The sequence below is a fragment of the Paramacrobiotus metropolitanus genome, unplaced genomic scaffold (assembly GCF_019649055.1).
Source record: "Paramacrobiotus metropolitanus isolate TYO unplaced genomic scaffold, Prichtersi_v1.0 Parri_scaffold0000106, whole genome shotgun sequence".
NCBI classification, from domain to species: Eukaryota; Metazoa; Tardigrada; class Eutardigrada; order Parachela; family Macrobiotidae; genus Paramacrobiotus; species Paramacrobiotus metropolitanus.
This window is the reverse complement of record NW_026570326.1, coordinates 266214-287796: the sequence shown is the minus strand read 5'-3', so window position 1 is coordinate 287796 and position 21583 is coordinate 266214. Positions and strand designations below refer to the sequence as shown.

The 21583-nt window shown below is 42.7% G+C and overlaps 4 protein-coding genes across 7 annotated transcripts; 2 read left to right on the top strand and 2 right to left on the bottom strand.

Moving 5' to 3' along the window:
- Positions 1-12: 12 nt before the first annotated feature.
- LOC129597530 (casein kinase I-like) lies at positions 13-2838 on the bottom strand. Its single transcript, XM_055495126.1, has 3 exons — positions 2519-2838; positions 1294-1893; positions 13-633 (listed from the first exon to the last, which is right to left on the bottom strand). Coding segments are annotated over exons 1-3 (921 nt in total). The 3' UTR covers positions 13-632.
- Positions 2839-4726: 1888 nt separating this feature from the next.
- On the bottom strand, positions 4727-6848 carry LOC129597529 (probable serine/threonine-protein kinase nek3). Of its 3 annotated transcripts, none has more exons than XM_055495124.1 (2): positions 6309-6848; positions 4727-6205 (listed from the first exon to the last, which is right to left on the bottom strand). In XM_055495124.1, exons 1-2 carry the CDS (start codon positions 6598-6600, stop codon positions 4731-4733), a joined length of 1767 nt encoding a protein of 588 aa, XP_055351099.1. In that variant the 5' UTR covers positions 6601-6848; the 3' UTR covers positions 4727-4730. The 3 variants fall into 3 exon arrangements, 2 of the variants coding, with proteins under 2 accessions (XP_055351099.1, XP_055351100.1); XM_055495125.1 differs by having other exon boundaries at positions 4727-6202; XR_008691590.1 differs by having other exon boundaries at positions 6076-6205; positions 6288-6442.
- Positions 6849-8074: 1226 nt separating this feature from the next.
- On the top strand, positions 8075-10529 carry LOC129597550 (uncharacterized). Its single transcript, XM_055495157.1, has 4 exons — positions 8075-8388; positions 8777-9030; positions 9100-9995; positions 10172-10529. Exons 1-3 carry the CDS (start codon positions 8136-8138, stop codon positions 9784-9786), a joined length of 1194 nt encoding a protein of 397 aa, XP_055351132.1. The 5' UTR covers positions 8075-8135; the 3' UTR covers positions 9787-9995; positions 10172-10529.
- A 532-nt stretch (positions 10530-11061) lies between these two features.
- On the top strand, positions 11062-20068 carry LOC129597527 (MAU2 chromatid cohesion factor homolog). Of its 2 annotated transcripts, XM_055495119.1 has the most exons (12): positions 11062-11659; positions 12146-12163; positions 12227-12397; positions 13071-13101; positions 13180-13271; positions 13837-14146; positions 14882-15098; positions 15661-15780; positions 16474-16657; positions 18008-18230; positions 19034-19161; positions 19510-20068. In XM_055495119.1, the coding sequence occupies exons 1-12, from the start codon at positions 11390-11392 to the stop codon at positions 19522-19524; spliced, it is 1779 nt and encodes a 592-aa protein (XP_055351094.1). In that variant the 5' UTR covers positions 11062-11389; the 3' UTR covers positions 19525-20068. The 2 variants fall into 2 exon arrangements, with proteins under 2 accessions (XP_055351094.1, XP_055351095.1); XM_055495120.1 differs by lacking the exon at positions 15661-15780.
- The last annotated feature ends 1515 nt before the right edge of the window (positions 20069-21583 follow it).

Genomic DNA, 21583 nt, shown 5'->3' with positions numbered 1-21583 from the left:
CAGATAGAAGTTTATTAACGTCTTATACAAACCGCATACTCTGTTCGCAGGAACAATAAATAGGTACCACCGTACCAGTCCCACATTTTTAACGCTGTACCAAATACGGTAGTATTGTCAGATACCGGTTTGAACACTTACGTTTTCTTAATGAAATGTGCAGATCACTCAAAATAAAGAAACGTTAAACAAAAATTCACCCGACACAAAAAGAAAACTGAATATAGTCCAGCCGGCACAACACATGCAACGGAATGGCGATGGTTTGCGTAAATTGAAGCAGCACGAGCAATAGAAACTGGCAGTTTATAATGCCGCGCTAAGAGAAAACTGCGCAATCGAAATCATCCGTTGCAATCGCCGACAGTCTGGCATAAATCCCCTCCAGCGTACTCTCCACGGGCAAACATCATCCACATTTCGAAGTGCCTACTTGCTGTTTCCAACAATAGCTTCATTTCGCCCAGTCATCCATGCATCGTCAGCAACAATAACAGCTACTATGCTCTTCCCGCTGCCGCCGAGGCGCTATCCTCTCCCGTTCCCCCCGTCCACCGAAATAGTCATCATCGTGCGTCGACGCTTCCGGTTTCTTAATCGCCGCGGCCGCCAGCTTCCTTTTATTTTCCTGTTCTATACACATAAACACGGCTTTAGACATCGATCCACGTTGTAACACATCCGTGAAGTCACTGCTAGTTCTGGTTTAATATAAAGTTCTCTTAAATTAAATGCGCAGCGAACATGTAGTTTACGACATTATTTCTTTCCTTCACATATTATCGCCTAAAGCGCAATCAAGTAAACTTTGCGTCGAAAGCGAATAACATTCTAGCGAGAAAAGCAAAAACGTATTTTAGCAGAGCTACAGATATTTTACCAGAGCTGCAGAGCTGCTGTTTTCTTATTTTAGCGGAGTAATTTATTTAATCGACCCAAAGCGGAGCGAAGGTCCTTTATGTTCGAGAAAACAGGAATTTTGTCGGTTACGTCGGTCATGTCGGTCACGCATTAATAATTTCAGATAACGTATGGTGGAGCACATCCAGAAATATTAAATAAAAAAAGAAAAGACATTATATAAATATGAAAAATGCATTTTCAAAACAGTTTTAATTTGCAAACAAATTCAGCAAACAGTTGGTTTCCTGTTTCGCTTCGGTCTTTTAATGCAAGCCAACAGCGGTGCACTTTCCTAGTTTCTATATTATGCAGTTAGGTAATACACTTGATCTTGGTTTAATTAAGTAAAATTTAAGTTTGTTTAATCCCAGTTTTAATGTACGTATTTACCAGAAAACGCCAACAAGGGATCCACTGTGGGATCCATGCCCACCCTTGCCGGCAACGATCCCCTGCTTCCGCACCACCGGCCGTTCCTCGCCCTCCTCCGTGACCGCCGGCGTGGGCGGCCGCCTGGGTTTAACCGCCACACTCTTCCGCTTCTCCGCTGTTTCCCCTTCCGTACCTTCCGCTTCGCCCTCCTCCCCGGATCCCGGCCGCCCGAACCCACTGTCCGACTTCTTATTCTTACTGAAATCGAAGTTCTTCCCCATCCAGTCCAGCTGGCCGTCGTCCACCCAGCCGTTGGCCTGCATGACGGCGGCGAAGAATCCGCGCAGCCGCTCATACTTGGGCTCCGCGTAGAACTGGATACTGCGGACGTACTTGATATAGTCCTGCAGTTGGGGCGGACAGTTCGCGCACAGCTCGTCCAGTGGGATGGTCTTCTTGCGCAGACCGACGGCTTTAACTTTCTTCTGACGGTCTTTGATGCCCATGCCCTGCCAGGGCAACCGTCCGCGGAGGAAGTAGATGATCAGGTAGCCGATGGACTCAAGGTCGTCGCGGTAGGACTGGGAGCGGCCTTCGTGGGAGCGCACGCTCATGTACCTATAGGTCACACCGAAATAATTATATACCGAGCTTTTACTTACATTTATATTTATTTGTTTATTTATGTTCTTACTTGATTATTTTAGCTAATAAAAATATGGAATGTTTTTAGAAATTAAAAAATTATTAAATTGAATAAAATAAAGTAATCAAACATTTTAAGCCACTCGATTGTTTACTAGAGTAGTTTGTTCTAAATTTATTTAACTAATAAGATCATTATGATTAGCAATATTATTCTGGTTTGCAGTTGTGCTTGCAGGATCGCCCAAAAATATGGATGCCGTAATTTAATTTAACTTTGGTTGATTGATAAAGTAAATGTGACTTGCCCATTTATTAAATATTATTTTAATAATTGTTGTAATAATAATTAAATTTTAAATCATCTATTTGTTTATCAAATGAACAAATAGAAAATTTAAAATTTATTTAGTATTTTAAAACAAGATAATAAGATTTAATTTATTTAGTTTTTAATAATAAGATTCCGTAAATTTAATGGAATCTCATTATTTATGATTAATGATTTATGATTTAATGGAATCTCATAATTGTAGGTGATTTTTTGAAATGTGATTTATATAGCCAAAGTTGACTAATTTTGTCGAGCGTACCTTACCGCATTGTGCCGATGGGATGCGTCTTGAGATTCTCATCATAGCAATACTTTCCGGTATCCTTGTCCTTGAACTGCTGCGCCAGTCCAAAATCAATCAAATACACCGTATTATCGAGATGCTCCTCCGCCAAACCGGTCAGAAAATTCTCCGGTTTAATATCACTGTACACGTACCCTTTGGAATGCACGTACTCAATCCTCTCAAGGACCTGTATGGCCACGAGGCACACAGTCTTTAGCGACCACTTGCGGTCCATGGCCCGGAAGTAGTCCTCCAGCGACGGACCCAACAAATCCATGACCAAAGCGTTATGCTCCATCGGTCCGACGCCGAAATAGTAGCACCGCGGGAACCCGGTGTGCTGGCCCAGGATTTGGTAGATCTTGTACTCCTCCGCCAGGGAGTCGTTGGCGTCGGCCACCCGCTCCAGTTTGATGGCGAACTTTTTGCTGGAGGTGACGTGGCGGCCGCGGCGTGCCTCCCCGAAACCGCCTTTCCCCAGGACGTCCTCCAGTACGAAGAAATTGCCCACGGACTGCCCGTATAACGTGTCGCCTTTCCGGGTGCTGATCTCCTGCCGGACGCTGTCGTCCTCTTCGGTCTCGGGTTTCTGGCGTTTACCTTTCTTTTTTCTTCCGCTTTTTGTGGTGGTGTTCCCCGTCCTGATCGTCCGTCGGAGATTTGTGCTTCCGGTGCTTCTTTTTCTTATCGCCGGAAGCTTCAACGGACTCCACCGGAGCAACGACAACTTCCGCCTTCACTTCCGGTGCCTTAACTACTTCGATCGGAGGCGGAACGGCTTCCGGTTCGGGGACAAGCTTACGAGCATCCGGTGGCCGAGGTCGCTGGCGAAGACCTCCCGGCGTCTGGGTGCTGTCGTTCTGGTTATCGTGCACCGGCGTCGGAGGTCGCCGAGGCATGGGACCTCGCGGCGGCTGTGGTCGCGGTCTTCGGATCGGGGGCGGTGTTTCTGTCCGAGCTTCCGGGGTCACAATAAGTGAGGGTACTCCCAACTCCTGTGCTACGACCTCGGCGATCTGCACTGCCTCCGTCTTGGTCGGTCGGCGGCGCACCATTTTCGGGGTCGGCGGTTTCTCATTCAGGATTTTTCTAACTGAATTGTCATCTGCTCCATGGATAGATCTTTGACCAAGGTGCCTTCGTCCTTTTCGGGTGGTACCAGTTGCGGCGTCACTGGAATAATTTCAGCTGGTGTTTCCTGGTCCGGCGTATCTCGCTCTTTTCGTCTGGTTTTGGATTTCCGGCGCTTCTTCTCGATCAGCGCTTCTTCAGGCTCAACCACTAATTCGGGCTTTTCGGGCAACTGTTGCTGTTGTGCTTCGGTCTCGTTCGCGCGTTGGACGATGCTGTTACGAATTAGCTCGCTCAGCGGCAGATCGGTCTTTGGTTTGACCGTGGGTATCGACAGTTTTTTCGGTTCGCTCGGTTTCTTTGCATCCGGCAGTGTCTCCGGTTTTTCTTTAATGACCTCATCCACAAAAACCGGTTCGACGATACTCTGCCGAATCAGCTCGCTTAACGGCGTGGTATCTTTGACCTTTTTCTCCGCAACCGGTGGAGCATTTTCCACAGGCTCTTGGCAATCAGTTCGCTCAGTGGCGTACTATCTTTCGTTTTTCTCGGGAATCAGTTGACCAGTGTCTAACGCAGGCTTTTCGAGGAGCTCATTTAATGGAGTTTCTGGGTTCTTCTGTACGCTTTTTCTTTGCGGTTGCTCAATGAGTTTACCTTGGTCGGTCGTCGATTTGCGTTTCGGTTTACGCTTTTCTGTCTTAACCGTTTCTAGTGGAAGATTGCTTTCGGTTTCTTTATTTACTTCGGTCTTTTCTAAAACTTCTACCGGTATCTTCTCGTCTGTAGCTTGCCTGCTTCGTGGACGGGCGTGTTCAGTAGTTCTCCGACGATGTTTCGGCTGTGTATCAGCGAGTGCAATAACCGGCGTCGATGAAACCGGCTTGTTCCCCCCACGAAAAAATTCCGGGGTCCTGGTTTCCTGGATTTGAGGGACCAGTGACATCTTCTTGGCGACGGTGTCCTCCATCGCTTCCACGAGCTCTTTGGCCATCACCGTGTTCTCCACCAAAGATGTTCGGTCTTCTGTGACATTCTGCGGCTGCGGCGCTACTGTTTCGGTTGGCACAATATCAGTGCGGTTCTCAACCGGTTGCGGCAGGGAGACATTTTCAGCTTTCACCGTTTCGGCTTGCTGACGTTCGACATCCGTTGATTTCTTCCTGGTTTTGGTCGACCGACGCTTTTCAGGTTTAGACGAGACTTCGAGCGCAAGCTCTGCACTTTTCGGTGGAGGCTTTTGCCGGAAACACTGGAAACGATCGGTTCGGATTGCGGTTGATCAGATTCCAAAGTATTCAGTGCTTCCGTTGGAACAAATCGTTTCTCAATCGGCGTAGTTTGTTCAACCCCGATTTCCATAACGGCAGGCACAGGGGCAACTTCGGTTGTCGTCGCAGGAATTTCAGAGTTTTTCTCGGTAACGCTCGTTTTCTCGGTCCGCGATTCTTTTCGCTTCTTCTTCACTTTCCCACTTTCCGATCGCTTCTTCTTGTCAGGAACTAACGGTCCCGGTGCACTTGATGCAGGCGACATGACGTTTTGCGGTGACGAAGGCGGGGCCACCGGCGAATCGAAGTTCAACGCAGCGAGCTCTCTGGTTTGCGTTTCGCTAGCTTCGCTCGGTGAAACTGGCGTTGTGACGCTGCTTCTATCGACATTCGGGTTGTTGCTGTTTGCTTTGACTGGTAATTTCTCGCTGTCCGTTTTGTCTGCACTGGATACCACGCTCCTGACCAGATTTTCCGCTAGAACTGTAGTTGGTTCGCGAGAGCGTTGGGCGGAAGGAGTGCGTTCGCTGCGCCGCGGTGTGCTGGCGGAATTGATGGATTTGATGCGGACGCGCAGTTCCGCGATGACAGCCTCCTTGGCTTTCGTCGCTTGCGAGTCAACATCGGAGATAAGACTGTCCAGGAGCGATTCGGCTTGCATGGCAGTCAGCTCGCGCGGCCGCGTGTCAAAGGTCACGGACTTTTTTCTCTCCTCAATTCGATTGTCTTTCATTTTATCGTCAGGATTTGCGTCCGCAGTATTCGAGTTGGTCCGCGCGGGTTTTACGTTCTGAACAATATCGGTAATGAGTTCGTCGGCTTGAACTATAGTCGGCTCCCGTGGGCGTGTATCCCGCGACTTAGAAACTGATGGCTCCGAAGTTCTCCGCAACGGGCTCCTTTGCGGGTGAATCTTCCGTGAAACGCTCTGGTCTGCACTTGGGGAAATCTCAGCCACGTTGGCAATAAAATCAGCGGCCTCGACTATCGTCGGCTCCCGCGGGCGGTTGTCGTCCGCTACGCTCGCATTTGGTTCTTCGCCAACTGGATTGATCTGCTCCGGCGCTGTTCCGCGCAAAGCTTCCTGTATGGGCACGTCCGGAATGGAGACATCTGTAGCGAGGTCATCGACGAGATCCTCCGCTTGGATGACAGTGGGTTCGCGGGAGCGCTTGGCGGCGGGCAGCGATTCCGTCGGCTGCAGTTTCCCCAACAGCTGCGACACCAGCTGGGACGCCGCCAATTCCGTCAGTTCACGGTGGCGCCCGGGGGCCGTCTCGGACCCGACAGGCTGGATACTTAATCTTCCGTTGGAAATAACTACTAAAAGCGAAAACGAATAATCATGACAGAAATAAAGAAACAGTGAAAGGAATAGGCGAGGCTTCGTGCAGTATACACTTACGTACTCAAAGGCACAACTAACCAGGAGGCGCCACCTTCGACTCGCGGACCGTGGGCGTATTCTCGGCTGCCATCTGGACGCGGGACTCGGTGCGGCGTTTGGATGTTTTGCTGGAGCTCCGTTTGGACGCATTCTTGGGCGGTTCAAGGGACTGATTAACGGGATCATTACCATTCAGGGGATTATCAGCGATAACGTGGGATTCTGGTTTGGTACGGGATTTCTTGCCTTTTCTCGGAGGCTCAACAGAATCAGGTACCGCTGGTTTCACGGGTGATTTACTGCGGGCTTCGTCATTCGGATCATTCTGCATTTTACCACGAAATTCAATTCGCACATGTTTTGGACCGGAGTGAAGATTAGCCGGTTGCTATGGTGATTATCACCTTGTATTGGACATAGAAGTACAGTGCTTTCTGCTGGCAACTTATAAAACTAATACATCTTCTGCCATACACCTTTTACACAACACGCTTTTACACAACGGGCCCCTGGTCTGGAGCCCTATCAAACAGAAGAAGCAAAAACCCAAATAAAACTTAACTAAAACTGATAAAGCTAAACGAAAGAAGTTGAATCAAATACAACTAAATAAAAAACAAAGCAGATTAAAACAAATAAAGGAAAAAATACCAATAAGAAAACAAAATGGAAAAATAAAACTCAAATACAATACACCAAACACAAATGAGATTACAGTTAGATAAAAAAGATACTCGTCTCGTAACATAAATTAACCGCAGTGTTTTATGCTCATAAGTTCTTGTCTTTCCTAACGTCCTGAGCGTTTGTTTCGTATACTCTTCAACGTTGCTTTGCGGAAAGGTCACACTGTAATTTGCGCTCCCAAGTGCGAACGCATGAGATATGGCGCTCAAATGCTGATGGCGGCATGTAATGTGCCGACATGCTCATCTTGCTCGGGAAGGGTCACCATCCTCGGTCCGTTTGCCGGGTGATCTTTCCTGCTCTGCCATGACCAGCAACATGCCGGTGCGATTGTTCAGATGCTAGATTATTGATATTCGTAAATAAAAAGAAACTAAACAATAAGTGTTTTGTGGAGTAATTTTGGGCATTGTGGTACGAGGGGTACGGGGACCACTCGGAAGCGTCAAGAAACAACATTCACTATGTCCCATTCTTACCACCCGCGGCAGGTCCTGCAGCGACACTTCTCGTTGCTTGTAGTACTTGTACTGTGTTGCTTATTGGGTAAGTTCTGGTGTTGATGTGTGTATTGTGTAGTACACATCCGACTGTGTAATTATAATAATATTATTATAAACCGTCGTACAAACGACACCTGCACGGTGCTCACCGCAGTACGCCAATACTGAGTACAACCACGGATGCAATGTTTGGAATTTCTACCAGGCTGGTTGTCTAACCAATTACGGATCTAACCAACGAAACAATTGAGGATCTTTCGAGCTACGAACTCTGCACTTGCATTATTCGCATATACGTGAACTGCGAAAGGGTAGCTTCTCTTCGGCAATCGACATCCGGGATTTCTCTTGTTCACTTTGGTTGAACCTTTCCCACCATTTTACGTCGTGCAAAGACGACCAGTACTAGTAGACTACAGCTGCTTTCACACTTTGACGAATAGACTGCTTGTGACTTGTGTATACTTTTTATTACAAAAAGAAAGGTACAGAACAGGTGTACTTATTTGTTAGCAGTTAGCATGCTTAACTTTATGCTTACTCCGCATTTTTTATACACGTTTTCAATAGTGTGAGACTGTCATCCGGTTTTAATCTCGTCACAATTGTAGCACTGCTACCCGTTTATTTACTGCGTTACACATCTCCATGTGATTACCTCCGTCTGGACGACAAGATGCCGAAGTCGTGTGCCTTTCTGAAACAATTGTTGGTGAAGGATGCGGAGGATTTTGTCGTTGTGGAGGTTCTTGGAGATGATGGGGCGTTTCAGTGTGGCAAAGCAGTAGCCCGTTCCACAAGCCGAGTACTCGTGGATTTTCGATGTGCGGGCAGACGGCTCGAATGGGTTCCTTTGGACCAGGTCTTCTTATCCCGAGTTGATTTCTATACTTCAAAAGCGCCACTTACCACGTTCTACGGCAATCAAGGTAATTTAAAAACCATAATGCGCCTAATTCTGGTATAAGACAAGCAGTACTAACTCAAGGGAGTGGTCATTCGTGTCGTCCAATCATACGCACATCGGCTCAAAGACTACTGTACTCGTACTATGTAGAAATGAACGTTTTTATGATGAATGACCACGTTTGATGGAGACGCTGTTTTCAAACGGTTTTCACCTGGCTGCTCCAGCCTACATGTAAGTCTGTTGAACACGGTAATTTCAATTAGGCGTAGTGTGCCTAGCAGTCAAGCGAAATACCGTAAAATTGAATAGGTTCTATACAGGCATCACATAGCACCTGAGTAAACTTGAAATAAAAGTGCCTCGCCAGCTGGAAAAATGTTTGTGAAAGAGAGAACTACTTGTTGCAGGGTGCAACGATCCGGTGGAGGTGCCGATGCAACACAGCCCAACGGAGCCTTGGAAGTGGTACCCCGCCACAGCCCTCGTCTATGACTGGTGCTATCGTCAGTTCGGCTGGGTCACCATCCATTATCTTAGCGGGGACGTCAACACCGTGGTTCCATACGACCGCATCCGACTTCATGCGCCGAGGGTGTCGTTGGCCGACGGTGCACAAGAGAAACTGGAACGCGGGCAGTTGGAGGAAATGTTGCAGTTTTATGTAAGAAATCCTCGAGACTGTGCCGTGCGTTACTTGGAGCAAAATTAATGGGACAAATAACTTTTGCAGAGTAAATCCGTGCTCCGCCTTTTGGAGGACGAGAATTCCAGCACTACTCCTATCAACAGTAGGAAGCGTCGACGCGGGCACGAATTCCTGACCAGGCCAAAACGCTGGAAGGGAGAGCTGTGCTGCAGCGGCTCCTCAGCGTCACCGGTGCAGAAAAAACCGTCGGCCCTTGACGTATATGACGCACTTCAGTGTCTGCCCGCGAAAATCCTAACAGAAACGTTCCAGTATCTGTGCACCGTTGCTCAGGGCCGGCTGCGGGCCGTGTGCGCTGCCTGGAACGACCTCCTCACATCGGCGGCCGTCAAAAGTCTGCTGCACATTCGGTTCCCATCAGAGAGCAACTCCAATCGCCCACGTTCATCTTCCCCGGACAACGTTTATATTCCTGTGGCCGGCCTGCATCATTGTTGGAGTAACCGCAGTGTCGCCATTGTGGGCTCACCTGTTGCGGATATCAGACAGGCAACCCGGCTGAAGTGCTTGCCCTGGTGTGATGGACTGTTTCTCCGTCAGATCATGCAAGGAGGAGCGGAGAAATTTCCCAGCCATCTGATTGTAAAGGATATTAGCTGCGTCCATTATCTGGATACCTTCGAAGATTACATTACCACGATTCACACAGTCTTTGACTCCCTGGCGAGGATCTGTCGTACGCTAACCGTAAAGAACCGTAAAGAACCGTAAAGATTTTCTTGTCTGCTATGGACGGATGCCTGCTGATTACTATCCGCATCCCGTTTGCCCGGATGAACAGCGACCGGCGTCTGACTGTCGCTGACTGGTGGGACATGATCGAACAAGCCTGTCCGCTGCTGGATGACCAACAGAAGAACCTCGTATCCACTGCACTTGTGGAGGGTGAACGAAATACGTTCTGGTCGTCGTTAGACTCGGTGAACACAACCTTTTTTGTAATACCTTAGATAGATTATTAGATGACAGATAAAAAGAAGGCACTGAATCTGTCTTTTACTGATGGAGCGAATTCTTATTGCCAGTAGCGCGGTTGTATCTGCTCCCAGGCACTGTTATTGTTGACAGTTAAGTGAATGAACGTAACGTTTTACAGGTCGTCAGCAGCCGGCATGCTAAGGATCCTCGGAAGTCCACTTTTTGGAAGCCGCTGGATGATGTTAACCGGCTGTCCCGCATGGTTCAGTACCTCATGTACTGCGTATTAGCCGAAGCGGAACTGATCTTTGAAGTGGCCTGTCCCGCTTCCAAGTTCTCTCCCATTTAATGCGATAGAATTGCCAACAGGGCACAAGCTGGTCGACTAACTATGGACAACGCGTTCTTGCTCATTTCCCGTTTTCTTACTTGTTCATTAATTGTTTGATGTTTGAACCGGGCGAACCTGTTGAGACGCTTTTTGATTTTGGCTGACTTGAGGGCTAAAAGAGCAATGGAAATGCAGTAACGGTTGATTTTATTATTTATTTTTGTATGTCTTTTGATAATTGTTTCATAACAAATCAATAATTTTTGTACGTTTCTTACTGCTGAACGGAATGTCGCGCGCTGTCAGCGCGTACGAACGGTTTTCACGTCTGTCTACACCGATTACAAAATAATAAGTTACAGATTGTCACAAAAAAATGAAAAAAAGCTTTGTAAGAGCGCGAAAATGAAAGTTTGCGCGTTTTCATGCATGAAACTTTTCGATGGCTTCGCTTTGCGCATTTCGACAATTTGGCTGGCATCTGCAAGAAATTAGCGACGTCACTCAAAAAGCTCAAAACAAAAGATGTTACTTGTCCAGCGGAAGTAAATGTAATTATGGATTAAATAAAACTTATAAAAGACATCCGAAAGGACAAAGAAATACCCCTTGTAACCTTGTTTTCGCGGTAAAATAAATTGCACGGCGACCGCCCATGGCGCGCATCTACTTAGAACACTTGCAAGTTGTAAGTTGTATGTAACAACACTCGAAACTGTCTCGAACAGCATTTCCATTATTTTTCGATGATATTTTTCATGTTATTTAAAATTTTGACATTGTCAACGTTGGTCGTTGTCTCGTTGATAATTTAATATAAATAATAAAAGTTTGTTACAGTTTTGTGTTTAAAATTATGTTAACGTTCCTTTTCATGCCAGCGCCGATAGCAGCGTGAATTTTGCGGCCAACGATGTGAGACCTCGCTGCTTAATTATTTTTATGTGGAGTTTGAGTCTGTTTGACGGTTTGTACCATCGCTGCTTCTTTTAAGTTTTAAGTTAAAACTTTTAACTCCCAGATCCTGTCATCTTCATTTTGTATCCTCCACGTTCCCTCCGGAAAATGTCCACCTCCCACTACCCCACCCCCACCCCCGACCCCACCTCCGCCTGGAGCAGCGCCGAGCAGTACGAGATGTACGTGGCGCTGCTGGGGCTGGCCGAGTCCCTGCGCTCCCAGGGGGAGCCCGCGGGGGCCTACCACTGCCTGGTAGCCATCCTGGCGCTCAACGTGCCCCACGTGGTGTCGGCGCGCATCCACTGCGAGATCGGGAAGCTGCTGCTGCGCCACAGCGACAGCCAGGACGTCGCCAAGTACTACCTGGACAGCGCGGTGAGTCTGGGTTAATCTGCTGACCCCCGCCCTCCGTGGGCGGCTTAGTCAAGGGTTGGGGCGACCGTTGACATCGTTTTCGTGTTGTTGTTTGGTCGCCCCCGTGGGGGAAGGCTTCAGGGAGGCGGGAGTTTTGAGTCCCCTGAGATCTTACCGTTATCGCCCTGGCGCACGCCCTCGGGGGTGTTTTAGGCAAATCCCAGAAAAAATTGTTTTAAACGTTTAATCTGCTTTAATTTTATTGGTTTTTAACTCTTATATTAAGTATTGAGTATTTAATCCGATCTTTTTCTTACAACAGTTTTATCGACCATTTGAAATTTTGAATGCTTTTTGTATTTATTTCTTTCACTATTGTTTGCATCTTTTTCGCATTTTTGATCAATTTTAATTAGTGTTTAATTAGGATTTTTTAATCGTTTTTATTGCAGTAATCAAGGAACTTTAACATGTTTTTATTAACGGGATTGTTTTGGCTTGTTGCAGGTGAATATGGGACTCCACGTAAGAGGACGCAGTTTTTTAAAGGGAAAATTACACAAATGAATTTAATATGAATTTGTGCAGGCGCAGAACGGCAGCGCCCTGGAGGAGGCGCGTCTGGACGCGTCCTCCGCCCTGGCTGATTACTACGTGGCGCATGATGATGTGGCGCAGGCCCGCGACATCCTCCACACAGCCATCGAGCAGTCGCAGCATTCGCCGTATTGGCAGTGCCATTTTATTTTCCAGCTGGCGGTCAGTGAAGAAACAAACACGAAATTTCTGGCAATTTTCCTTTGCAACGTGTGTAATTTGCTTTTGCTATTTTTAGAGTTTTGATTCTGCTTATCTTCTCATTTGCGAAATATTTGTCAGGGGAGTAATTTTCTTTGAAATATTTATTTTTTTTATTTTTGTACATTACGCGCTGGTTTTGTTATCCGAATTTTTCTCTTGAATATTTTGCGTTTTTATTTATTCATCGCGCATCAGTTGTTTTCACAATTACTTTTTAGTTGGATTTCAGTGACAATTTTGCGCGCTTGTTTAGATAAATTGTTAATGTTCGCGATTTTTGTTGATGTTTTTATTTATTTTCACTTTCTGTTATACGAGTACTTCTGTGTTATTTGTTTTCATTTTATTCGCGTTTTTATTGATCTTTTTATTTATTTGTATTGCTTTGTTAATTTTAATTTATTATTGATATCAGTTTTTATTCAAATTTCGTCAGTTAATTTATTTGTATTTTCTTGTGTTTTTACTTTTTGTTATTTCTCGTATTTTGCTGATGAGTGCATTTTTGCGTAGCATATACATACTTGCAGGTTTACTTAATGCCACAATTCTTGAAAAAGACGAAATTTCGCATGTGCATATCTGTCTGGTGCCACAGTGATTTAAAGCAGGATTTTGGCTTGTTTTGTAGAACGTCTTCGTGCAAGGCCAGGACCACACAGGTTGGACGAGGGCAATTTAATTTACGGGCCACTCCCTGTTGAATTTTGTTCAATTTGTTTGTGTATTCTGTTTCGCAGTGGCCACTCAGATCTTGACACTGGGCGAGTCGTTCTCCGCCCGCCATCAGGCCGACTACCTGACCACGCTCTTCCAGCTGGCCCGCGCGCATGTACGCTTATAATATCAAAAACAAATTATTATCATTATTTTAAAAATATTTATATCAATTTTATTAATTTGAAATAGGAAATAATAATAACGAAAAATAATTAACTAGATTCAGATTAAATACCAAAATTTAATACCAAATATTTATAACACAAAAACAAATTCTTATTATTATTTTAAAAATATTTTTATAATAATTTTGATAATTTGAAATAGGAAATAATAATGAAAAATAAATAAATTATTAGAATACCAAATTAAATATACCAAGAATAAATTTATGATTATACCTAGAGGCTAGAATATTTTGATAATATGAAACAGGAAATAATAGTGAAAAATAAATTAAATACCTAGAATACCAAATATAATAATTATCTAAAACAAGTTATTATTCCTACTTTAAATTTTAAATAATATTTTTATTACTTTTAGTAGTAAGAAACAGGAAAAATAATTAAATAGAATAGGACGGAATATCAAATATTCATAATAATAAATAATATATAATTAATAAGAAATATAGGATCAATAATAATAAACTGTTATAATAAAATAATTTGTAGGTGTTCATCCGCGGCAAACAGTACCAGTCCGCGGTGACGTCGCTGGCGGATATTGGCAGCCGGTTGGACGCCGCCACCGCCCAGGTGTCGGTGGGGCTGCGCGATGAACTGCGCTTCTATCTGATCGCCCTGGAGGCGCTGTGTCGCCTCAACATGGGCCAGGCCAAATCCGTGCGGCCCTACGTGGCGCCGCTGCAGGCCGCCCTCGACCAGCTGACGCAGAACGCCGCCCAGGCCCCGCCCGCCGACCATCCCCTGCAGATGTTCGCACTGGCGCCCCGCTCCATGTTTCCGGCGCTGCATTTTGCCAGTAAATACCGGCACATATATTGCATAATAATAGCTGGTCATATATTACCGCTTATTCTCATTTATTATTATTTTTATTTATTATATTTTCTTATTTATTCATTTAAATTATCAGTCTATTTAATCCATAGTAATTTATTCATAATAACTGATGCCGTAATCAATCTAATTAATTTAAACATTAATCTAATTTATTAAACAATTTTCAGCAGAAAAAATCCGTTAATTTTATTATTGCGCTAGAAACTATTTTCTCTCGTTTTTTCATAATTAAAATCAAACATTAATAAGCCACCACGTGATTGTAGAAAACGTTTACAGTGACTTGTAATAATTTATCGTAGAATTGAAAGAAACAATTTTCTTAGCAAGTTTTTTAACAACAAGGCAGATCTGGCAGAATATGAAAATATTTGCAATAAATCTGTTCGGTAAATGCTGATATTTATGTACAACGGCACAAGTATTTAAGTTTTTTATTAAATTTTTTAGTTAAATAATCCAATTATGTTTTCCTAAATAGGTTTTTCTGGAATACCGTTTTAGTAATGCCGCTGTTGTTTGTAGTAATAATCGATAAATAAAGTTATAAATTGAAAATAAAATTTTGATAGGAAATTGAAAATAAAATTGATAAATGTATGTAGAATTAAACGGAAATAAATAAATAACTGAAAATAAAATTATTTTTTTACGGAATGCCTAGTGGTTAATTGCCCGTCTGTGATGCTTACAGTTTCCGCGCAGTTCTTCGCGCTGGTGGGCTACCATGACAAACTGGACCGGTTGGTGCACCGCTGCAAATCCTTCTTCGACGGCCTCGTGGGAACGGAGCACGGTGCACTGCGCGATGAACTGCGCTGCGTCATGTACCAGCACGCCATCCCCACCAGTCTCAGCACCGGCCGCTTCAACCAGGCCCTGGAACAGATCAGCGACTACATCACGCTCTGGTTAGGACTGATTTTTGCGCGATTATTCGCATGTGTAATTTATTTTTATTTATATTCTTTTTATTTTTCCGTTTCTTATTTTCGATTTTATCAATTTTCATGTTTGCTTAATTTTTATGTACCGTATGTAGTAAAAATTTGATTTTCTTATGGTGATGACTGCAAAGTTGCAAACTGGCTGCGTTGTTGGCTGTTTAAAATTATTCGAGAAAACGTTTACGTTTTATAATTTTTTCCTGGAATCTGTTTGTTTGGGACTTCCTAGAAAAAATGATTTTTTTATTATTATTATTTTCTCGAATTGTTTTTTTATGTTTTTAAATTTTCACTTTTTTCGTATTATTTTGGAATCGTTTTTTTATTGATTTGGATTGCTTATTTGAAGAAAAACGGTTTTCGTATTGAAAATATGTTTTACGATTTTTTTGCTTTGGATTATATTTTGAGGAAAAACGGTATGTCATTTATTTAATATTTTTATGTTTTGGAAAATCAGTTATTTGCAAAAATCGGTTTTAATTTTTTAATAAATTTTGTTGATATTTTTGGCTTGTTTTTGCAGCTGCAAAGATTCCACGTTGATGCGTCCGCGGCGCTGCCAGCTGCACACGCTGCTGGGCTTATGTGCACTGCAGTTCGGCTACAACGAGGTGGCCGAATCGCAGTTCGGCTACGCTTATCGGTACGTGCATCGCGGATCATAATACAACTAAACCGATAACATTGTTTTTAAAAATAATAAAATTGCGATTAGGAAGAAATTGTATAAAAATAAATGCATCATAAATAAGTAAAAATATAAATAAAAAGAAATGCATCATTTGTAAATTACGGGTGGACTTTGGTGAAAAATAATTAAATTCTAAACATTAAAAACAGCCAAATTATGGTTGATGAATTAATAATTGTGGTAACTGTATTAATAGCCGGTTAAGAAAAAGTAAATGATGGATAATAAATTTATAGATGAGTAAATTCGGTAATTAATCTCCGTTGTGTGGTGTCTGGTTAGATCCGCATCGTAAATGACTAGTGGAACTACAGAAATTATTTCCGATAAATTTGTGATTTTTTTAAAAAATGAATTATATGTAGCGCAGCAATTTAATGAGCCATTTTAATTGGTTATTATGAAATTATTAAAAAATTATAAAATTAATAATTAAATTATAAAATTATAAATATAAATTATACATTAAAATAAATTAAAAAAGTTAAATAAATAAATAAAATAAATATTTATATTTAATATACATAAATTAAATTATTTTTATAACTTATAATTATTATTATAAATTTTAAACTATTTGAAATTTATTATTATGTTTAATTGAATATAAATTGATCAATTAATCGGTGTGTTGCTCTGGGTCAGGTGGTGCCAGAGTCCGGAAATGTTGGCACTGCTGACGGCCAACCAGGCGCTGCTGTATTACAAGCAGCAGCGCTGGCTGGACCTCCTCAACGCCGCGCAACGCTCCCTGCCCGACCAGGCGCCGGATCATGTGGGACTGCGCTGTTCGGCCTTCATCGTCCAGGCGCTCAAGGCCCTCGCCGAGGTAAGCCAAATGCCCAAATAATTTTTGGAGAAAGCTGCGCGCACCACGTTTTACCACCAAAGTCTCCGCACACCACCTTTCACCACCACCAGGCGGCGCACACCACTATTCGCACCACGTTTTGTCTCGGGGGACTCGGGTCACCATTTTTACGCCACCACTATATATATTTGAAACGTCGATAGTCTCGGGACACCACATTTTGCTCTTAGTTTCGAAGATATGCAGTAGTCGGTCGTATATACGCCTAATATCGGCGTACTAAAGGACAAATATGGCTGCTTTATGGGAAGTCACCGCCGGAAAAGCAGATTACCGTTAGCCATAAGGCTGTCCAAAACCAAGGAAACGGAATCGATTGTGCCCTTTACGCTTTACCGTTTGCGCACGAGCTGCTCAATGGAATTGACCGACAGGAGAGTACCTTTTCTGGAAAAACCGTGAGGGAGTGGGTAATAACATCATTCGTAGCTAAGCGTGTGCAAAAACTTAAACACCGTCCTGGCAGGGTAGCCAAGCGAATAAAACCGAAAAAATCGCTTACTATAACGGAAGCGGAGGCTGACGAGTGGTACCAAAAAAGAGGAGCCAGACCGCGAGACGAAAGAGCTGTTTTTTTTTCCGCCGGTAATAACAATTGCTTAATTTTCTTTCAAAATAGTGGTGTGCAGAGACTCTGGTGGTGTGCACTCTGCCCTTGGTGGTGTCCGGAGATTTCGGTGGCTTTTTCTAAAAAATTCAAAAATGATAAAAAGTGGTGTGCGGAGCCTGGCGGTGGTGTTTCGTGGTGTGCGGAGATTTTAGTGGTGAAACGTGGTGTGCGGAGCCTTCCCCATAATTTTTTTTTATTTCTGAAATATTTATCAATTATTATACAAGCAGTTAATTCATTATGATTCAGTCATAATTAATTTTTTAATGACTATCTGTATTCGGAATATTTGAGAATTTATTTTCACATAATAATACCAGTGTTTAATTGGGACAGTTATATTTCACTTGCGGAATAACTGGCAATTTAATCGTTAAGAAATGAAAATAATAAACTGTGTTGTGCTAGACCTTTTATGAAAAAACCATTAGAGTAAACAAATCGGTTTTAAAATAAATTCATCACGAATGATATTCAAGGTTTTTTTAAACAATGATCACTTTAAACAATCATTATTTATATTGGCACTTACCGGTATTTAATTATCCATTTATTATTTTTAACTAGAGCAGACGCTTTCTAAATGAGTAGAAAATTAACAATGACGCCGTAAATGCTGGTAATTTAAACGTTTGAAAATCCCGAATAAAGGTGGTGTAAATTGTGCATAAATGTTAAAGTGGACGGCCGTCTTGCAGAGCCGTTTCGCGGACGGACAGGTGCTGTTGCAGCGCGCTCTGCAGCTGAGCAACGCGGAGGATCTCAACCAGATGATGGCCAACAGTCTCATGCTGCTGGCCCGCAACTGCGCCGCCCTGGCGCAGTGGGATAACGCCTTCAAAGCGGCTAAGGCCGCCGCCGATCTGGCCGACAAAATCCCCGCGCCGCAGCTCAGCATCAACGCCCTCAAACTCATTTCCGGTCAGTTGACGCGTGTATCTCGCACTGCATGTTTCTAGTGGAAAAAACCCCCGAATAAAATAGCCACAGAACGTGTAGAAAAATGTTAATATAAGATTCTTTCGCTCGGGGAAAACTCTAAAAATATAAACGACTGCAAATTAGAATTATTTAGCATTAAGAAGGCAACTTCCACACGTGTGGGAAAAAATTTCTGATTTGTGGATTTTGTGAAATTATTTTCTGCTGGAAAAAAATAGTGACACAATTTTGAGGAAAAATGTAAAAAAAGATTTTTTCGCACTGCGGTTGTTTACTGCTGCAAATGAGTAGAAACAGATGTAGCTTTCCAAATTGGACAAAATTTATACCCCTTTACAATAACTGTTTTTTTGAGCTGTTTCGCTTTTGTGAAATTATTTACTGGCGTTGAAAGCAGCAGCATTTATAGAAAATATAGAATAGAAATCTGTTGTTTTTAATATTTTTTTTGTTTATTATGTTCTTTGTTTTTATTTTGCTGTTTTTTAAATTTTATTTTAGTTTTAAATTTAATTTAATTAAATTTAATTTAATTAAATTTAATTTAATTAAATTAAATTTAATTTAATTTAATTTTAAATTTAAATTTAATTTTTTTGTTTTTTAAATTTTATTTTAATTTTAAATTTTTTTTTTAAATTTTATTTTAGTTTCTATGCGCCCGGAAAAATTCCGGGCGCATAGCACTTTCGTTCGTTTTATGATTTTATGCCGGTAGAGCATTGCTCGAACAATCCAGGCATATTGATTTGTGTATACTTTTGGATGTTGATAAATTGCAGACGTCGCCGGCCATGTGGGCGACCACGCCAGCCGTTCCACGGCCGTGCAGCAGGCTGCGCGTTTCGGCGAGCGGGAAGCGCAGGAGTTGGCGCTGGTGCAGCGCAATCCCAAACTCAACACGCTGCAGGTAAATAACGGCCTAATTTCCGCATGTCGAATAGTTAGCTGATAAAATTAATTAATTTTAAAATTTAATGTATATTAACACCGGTAAAATCTAAATGAAATTATACATAAATCAACGAAATAAATACTTATCAATAAATAAATCTGGAAAATATACTATTATAAAATAAATTAATAAAATAATATTATCATAAATAAATAAATTAAATTAATAAAATAAATACATGATGTTATCGTAATTATCAATCTGCTATCCATCCATTATTGTCAGTTTAGCAGCATTAAAATAATTTTTATTTAATTAATTTATTAATTTCACTATTTATATTTATTTTCAATTTTTTTACAGTGGACCGGTGGATGATCGCTGGATCACAGCACGCTGACATTTTTCTGCCTGCTTGGATCTCCAGCTAGTTTGTTTGTTTGTAAACTGTAAATATCGTTATTATAAAATCTTTATACTGTTATAAGTTATTGCATGCTGAATGCGACTTTTACGTTTAGATTATTGTGGCACGTTTGTGTGGTGCAGTTATTTGTTGAAGAAAGGTTTTCCCTGGGATGAATGCATGTTTCCCCTTTGCGTTGCATCGCCGGCAGTTGTAAGTTTGTAATCTTGTTTCTTTTATGCTTTTTTTGCCTGTTATTTTTGTGCTCAGCATGCAGTTGCATGGATGTCAACGAGATTTCGTCTTTTGATTTTTAAATGTAAAATGAATTTTAAAAATTTTAAAATTCATTTTAAAATTTCAAAAAAATCGTGGAAGTCTGTATCGGTGTAAAAACGATCTTCATGGCCAGGTGCATTTACGTGCAAAATTTGAAGGAGATCGGTCCATAATGAGACTTTTGGTACACCTGAATGCATTTAAACTTTTGGAAGTTTCTTACTGCCATAACTCCCGAACCGGATGTTGCGCGCACAAACGGTTTTCACGCCGGTGTATACAAATCATCTGACTACAGAATGGCATAATAGCGAAACAAAAACGTGTATGGGTGCGCGAAATTGAAAGCTTTCGTACATGTACACGAATTTGGTACCATGTACCGGGTCACTTCCCTTAATAGATTAGTTCAGAAAGCATTAGAAAACATATGAAAACGTGCAAAAAATAAGACAACATGAAAAAAGCATTAGAAAACCTTACAACCTTTGAAATCTAAGAAGCTCAAGAAATCTAAGGAAGTATAGATTCCTTAGATTTTTGCAGAACTAAAAAAAAATTTTGCACAAATCTAAAACACTTTGAAAACCTAGCGGGCCCAGTTGTTTGTATGTTTATTCGGAATTGTTTTCCGGCGACTGATCGCATGAATCGAGAAGCCCAAGACGAGTTGCCCCGCAGCCAGACGTACTGCGGCAAAATGTCGCAAAGTGAAAAAGTCTTCAAGCTTTTACCGTCCAACCCGAAATGGGGCGAGCTGTCACGCTCTCAGCGTGCGGCAGTTGTCCGGGTAGGCGTTGTTCGCATCCCGGACATTCTCACAATTTGGATTCGGACACCGCGCGTTGTTCCACATGAGACAGACTGATAATGCTTTCTTAATCTTTACTAGAAATAACAGCAAGCGTAAAAAAAAGACAGAAATACAGTGTAGCTGGGAAGAAGGCAAGTACATCGCTTCATCCAGACGAAGAAAAGAGCAACTAACACAACCGGACCGCAATATATTACGCTGGGAAAAGTATTTATTGTAGCAGAATTACTAAAATGGCTAATAAAATCACAAGCCATAGCGGTATGCAAGCTGGGGCAAGTATGCACTCATAGCAGAATGCTGCATATGCACTAATCAAAGCCATTTCGAAAGCATGGCCATTTCGACGCCCGCAAACTCCATAGGAAATGCAGCGCAATGCGAGTCAACTTGTCCAGTCGCACGTTTTGAAGACCGTCCACGCACCACTTCTTATCGCGGTAATGCGATGCTGAACGCGGATCCGCGGTCTGCGTGGCACACAACAACTGCAAAAGAAACTTTATCATTATGTTTCTAGCGAATCTTCGGCACTGTTAATCGTTATCCTGCGACAGAAATGCGAAACATTACGAGGAAAGAAGAATTTAGAACAACAGAAGACGGTCACCGACTGTGTCAGACCTCGCGGATGAATTTGTCTTGGCTTGCTCCGCTCTTTGTCAACCAGTCCGCCAAAATCCGGAGGCAGTCAGCGTTCAGTACAGGGAAGTTACCGTCCAACACATTCCACACGGCATCCTCCAGGCCGCCCGTGTTCCCAAAGCGAACCGCGTCAACACCGACGTCCCAAGAATCACAGGCATCATAAAAATAATCCCACTCATACGTTGAGCCATAGCACAGGCGCAGTGTGCAGCCAGCCAACCGGATGGCATCACAGGGAACACGGCGACAGAATCCAGGGAAGTCCAACAGCAAAAATTTGCCCAATACGT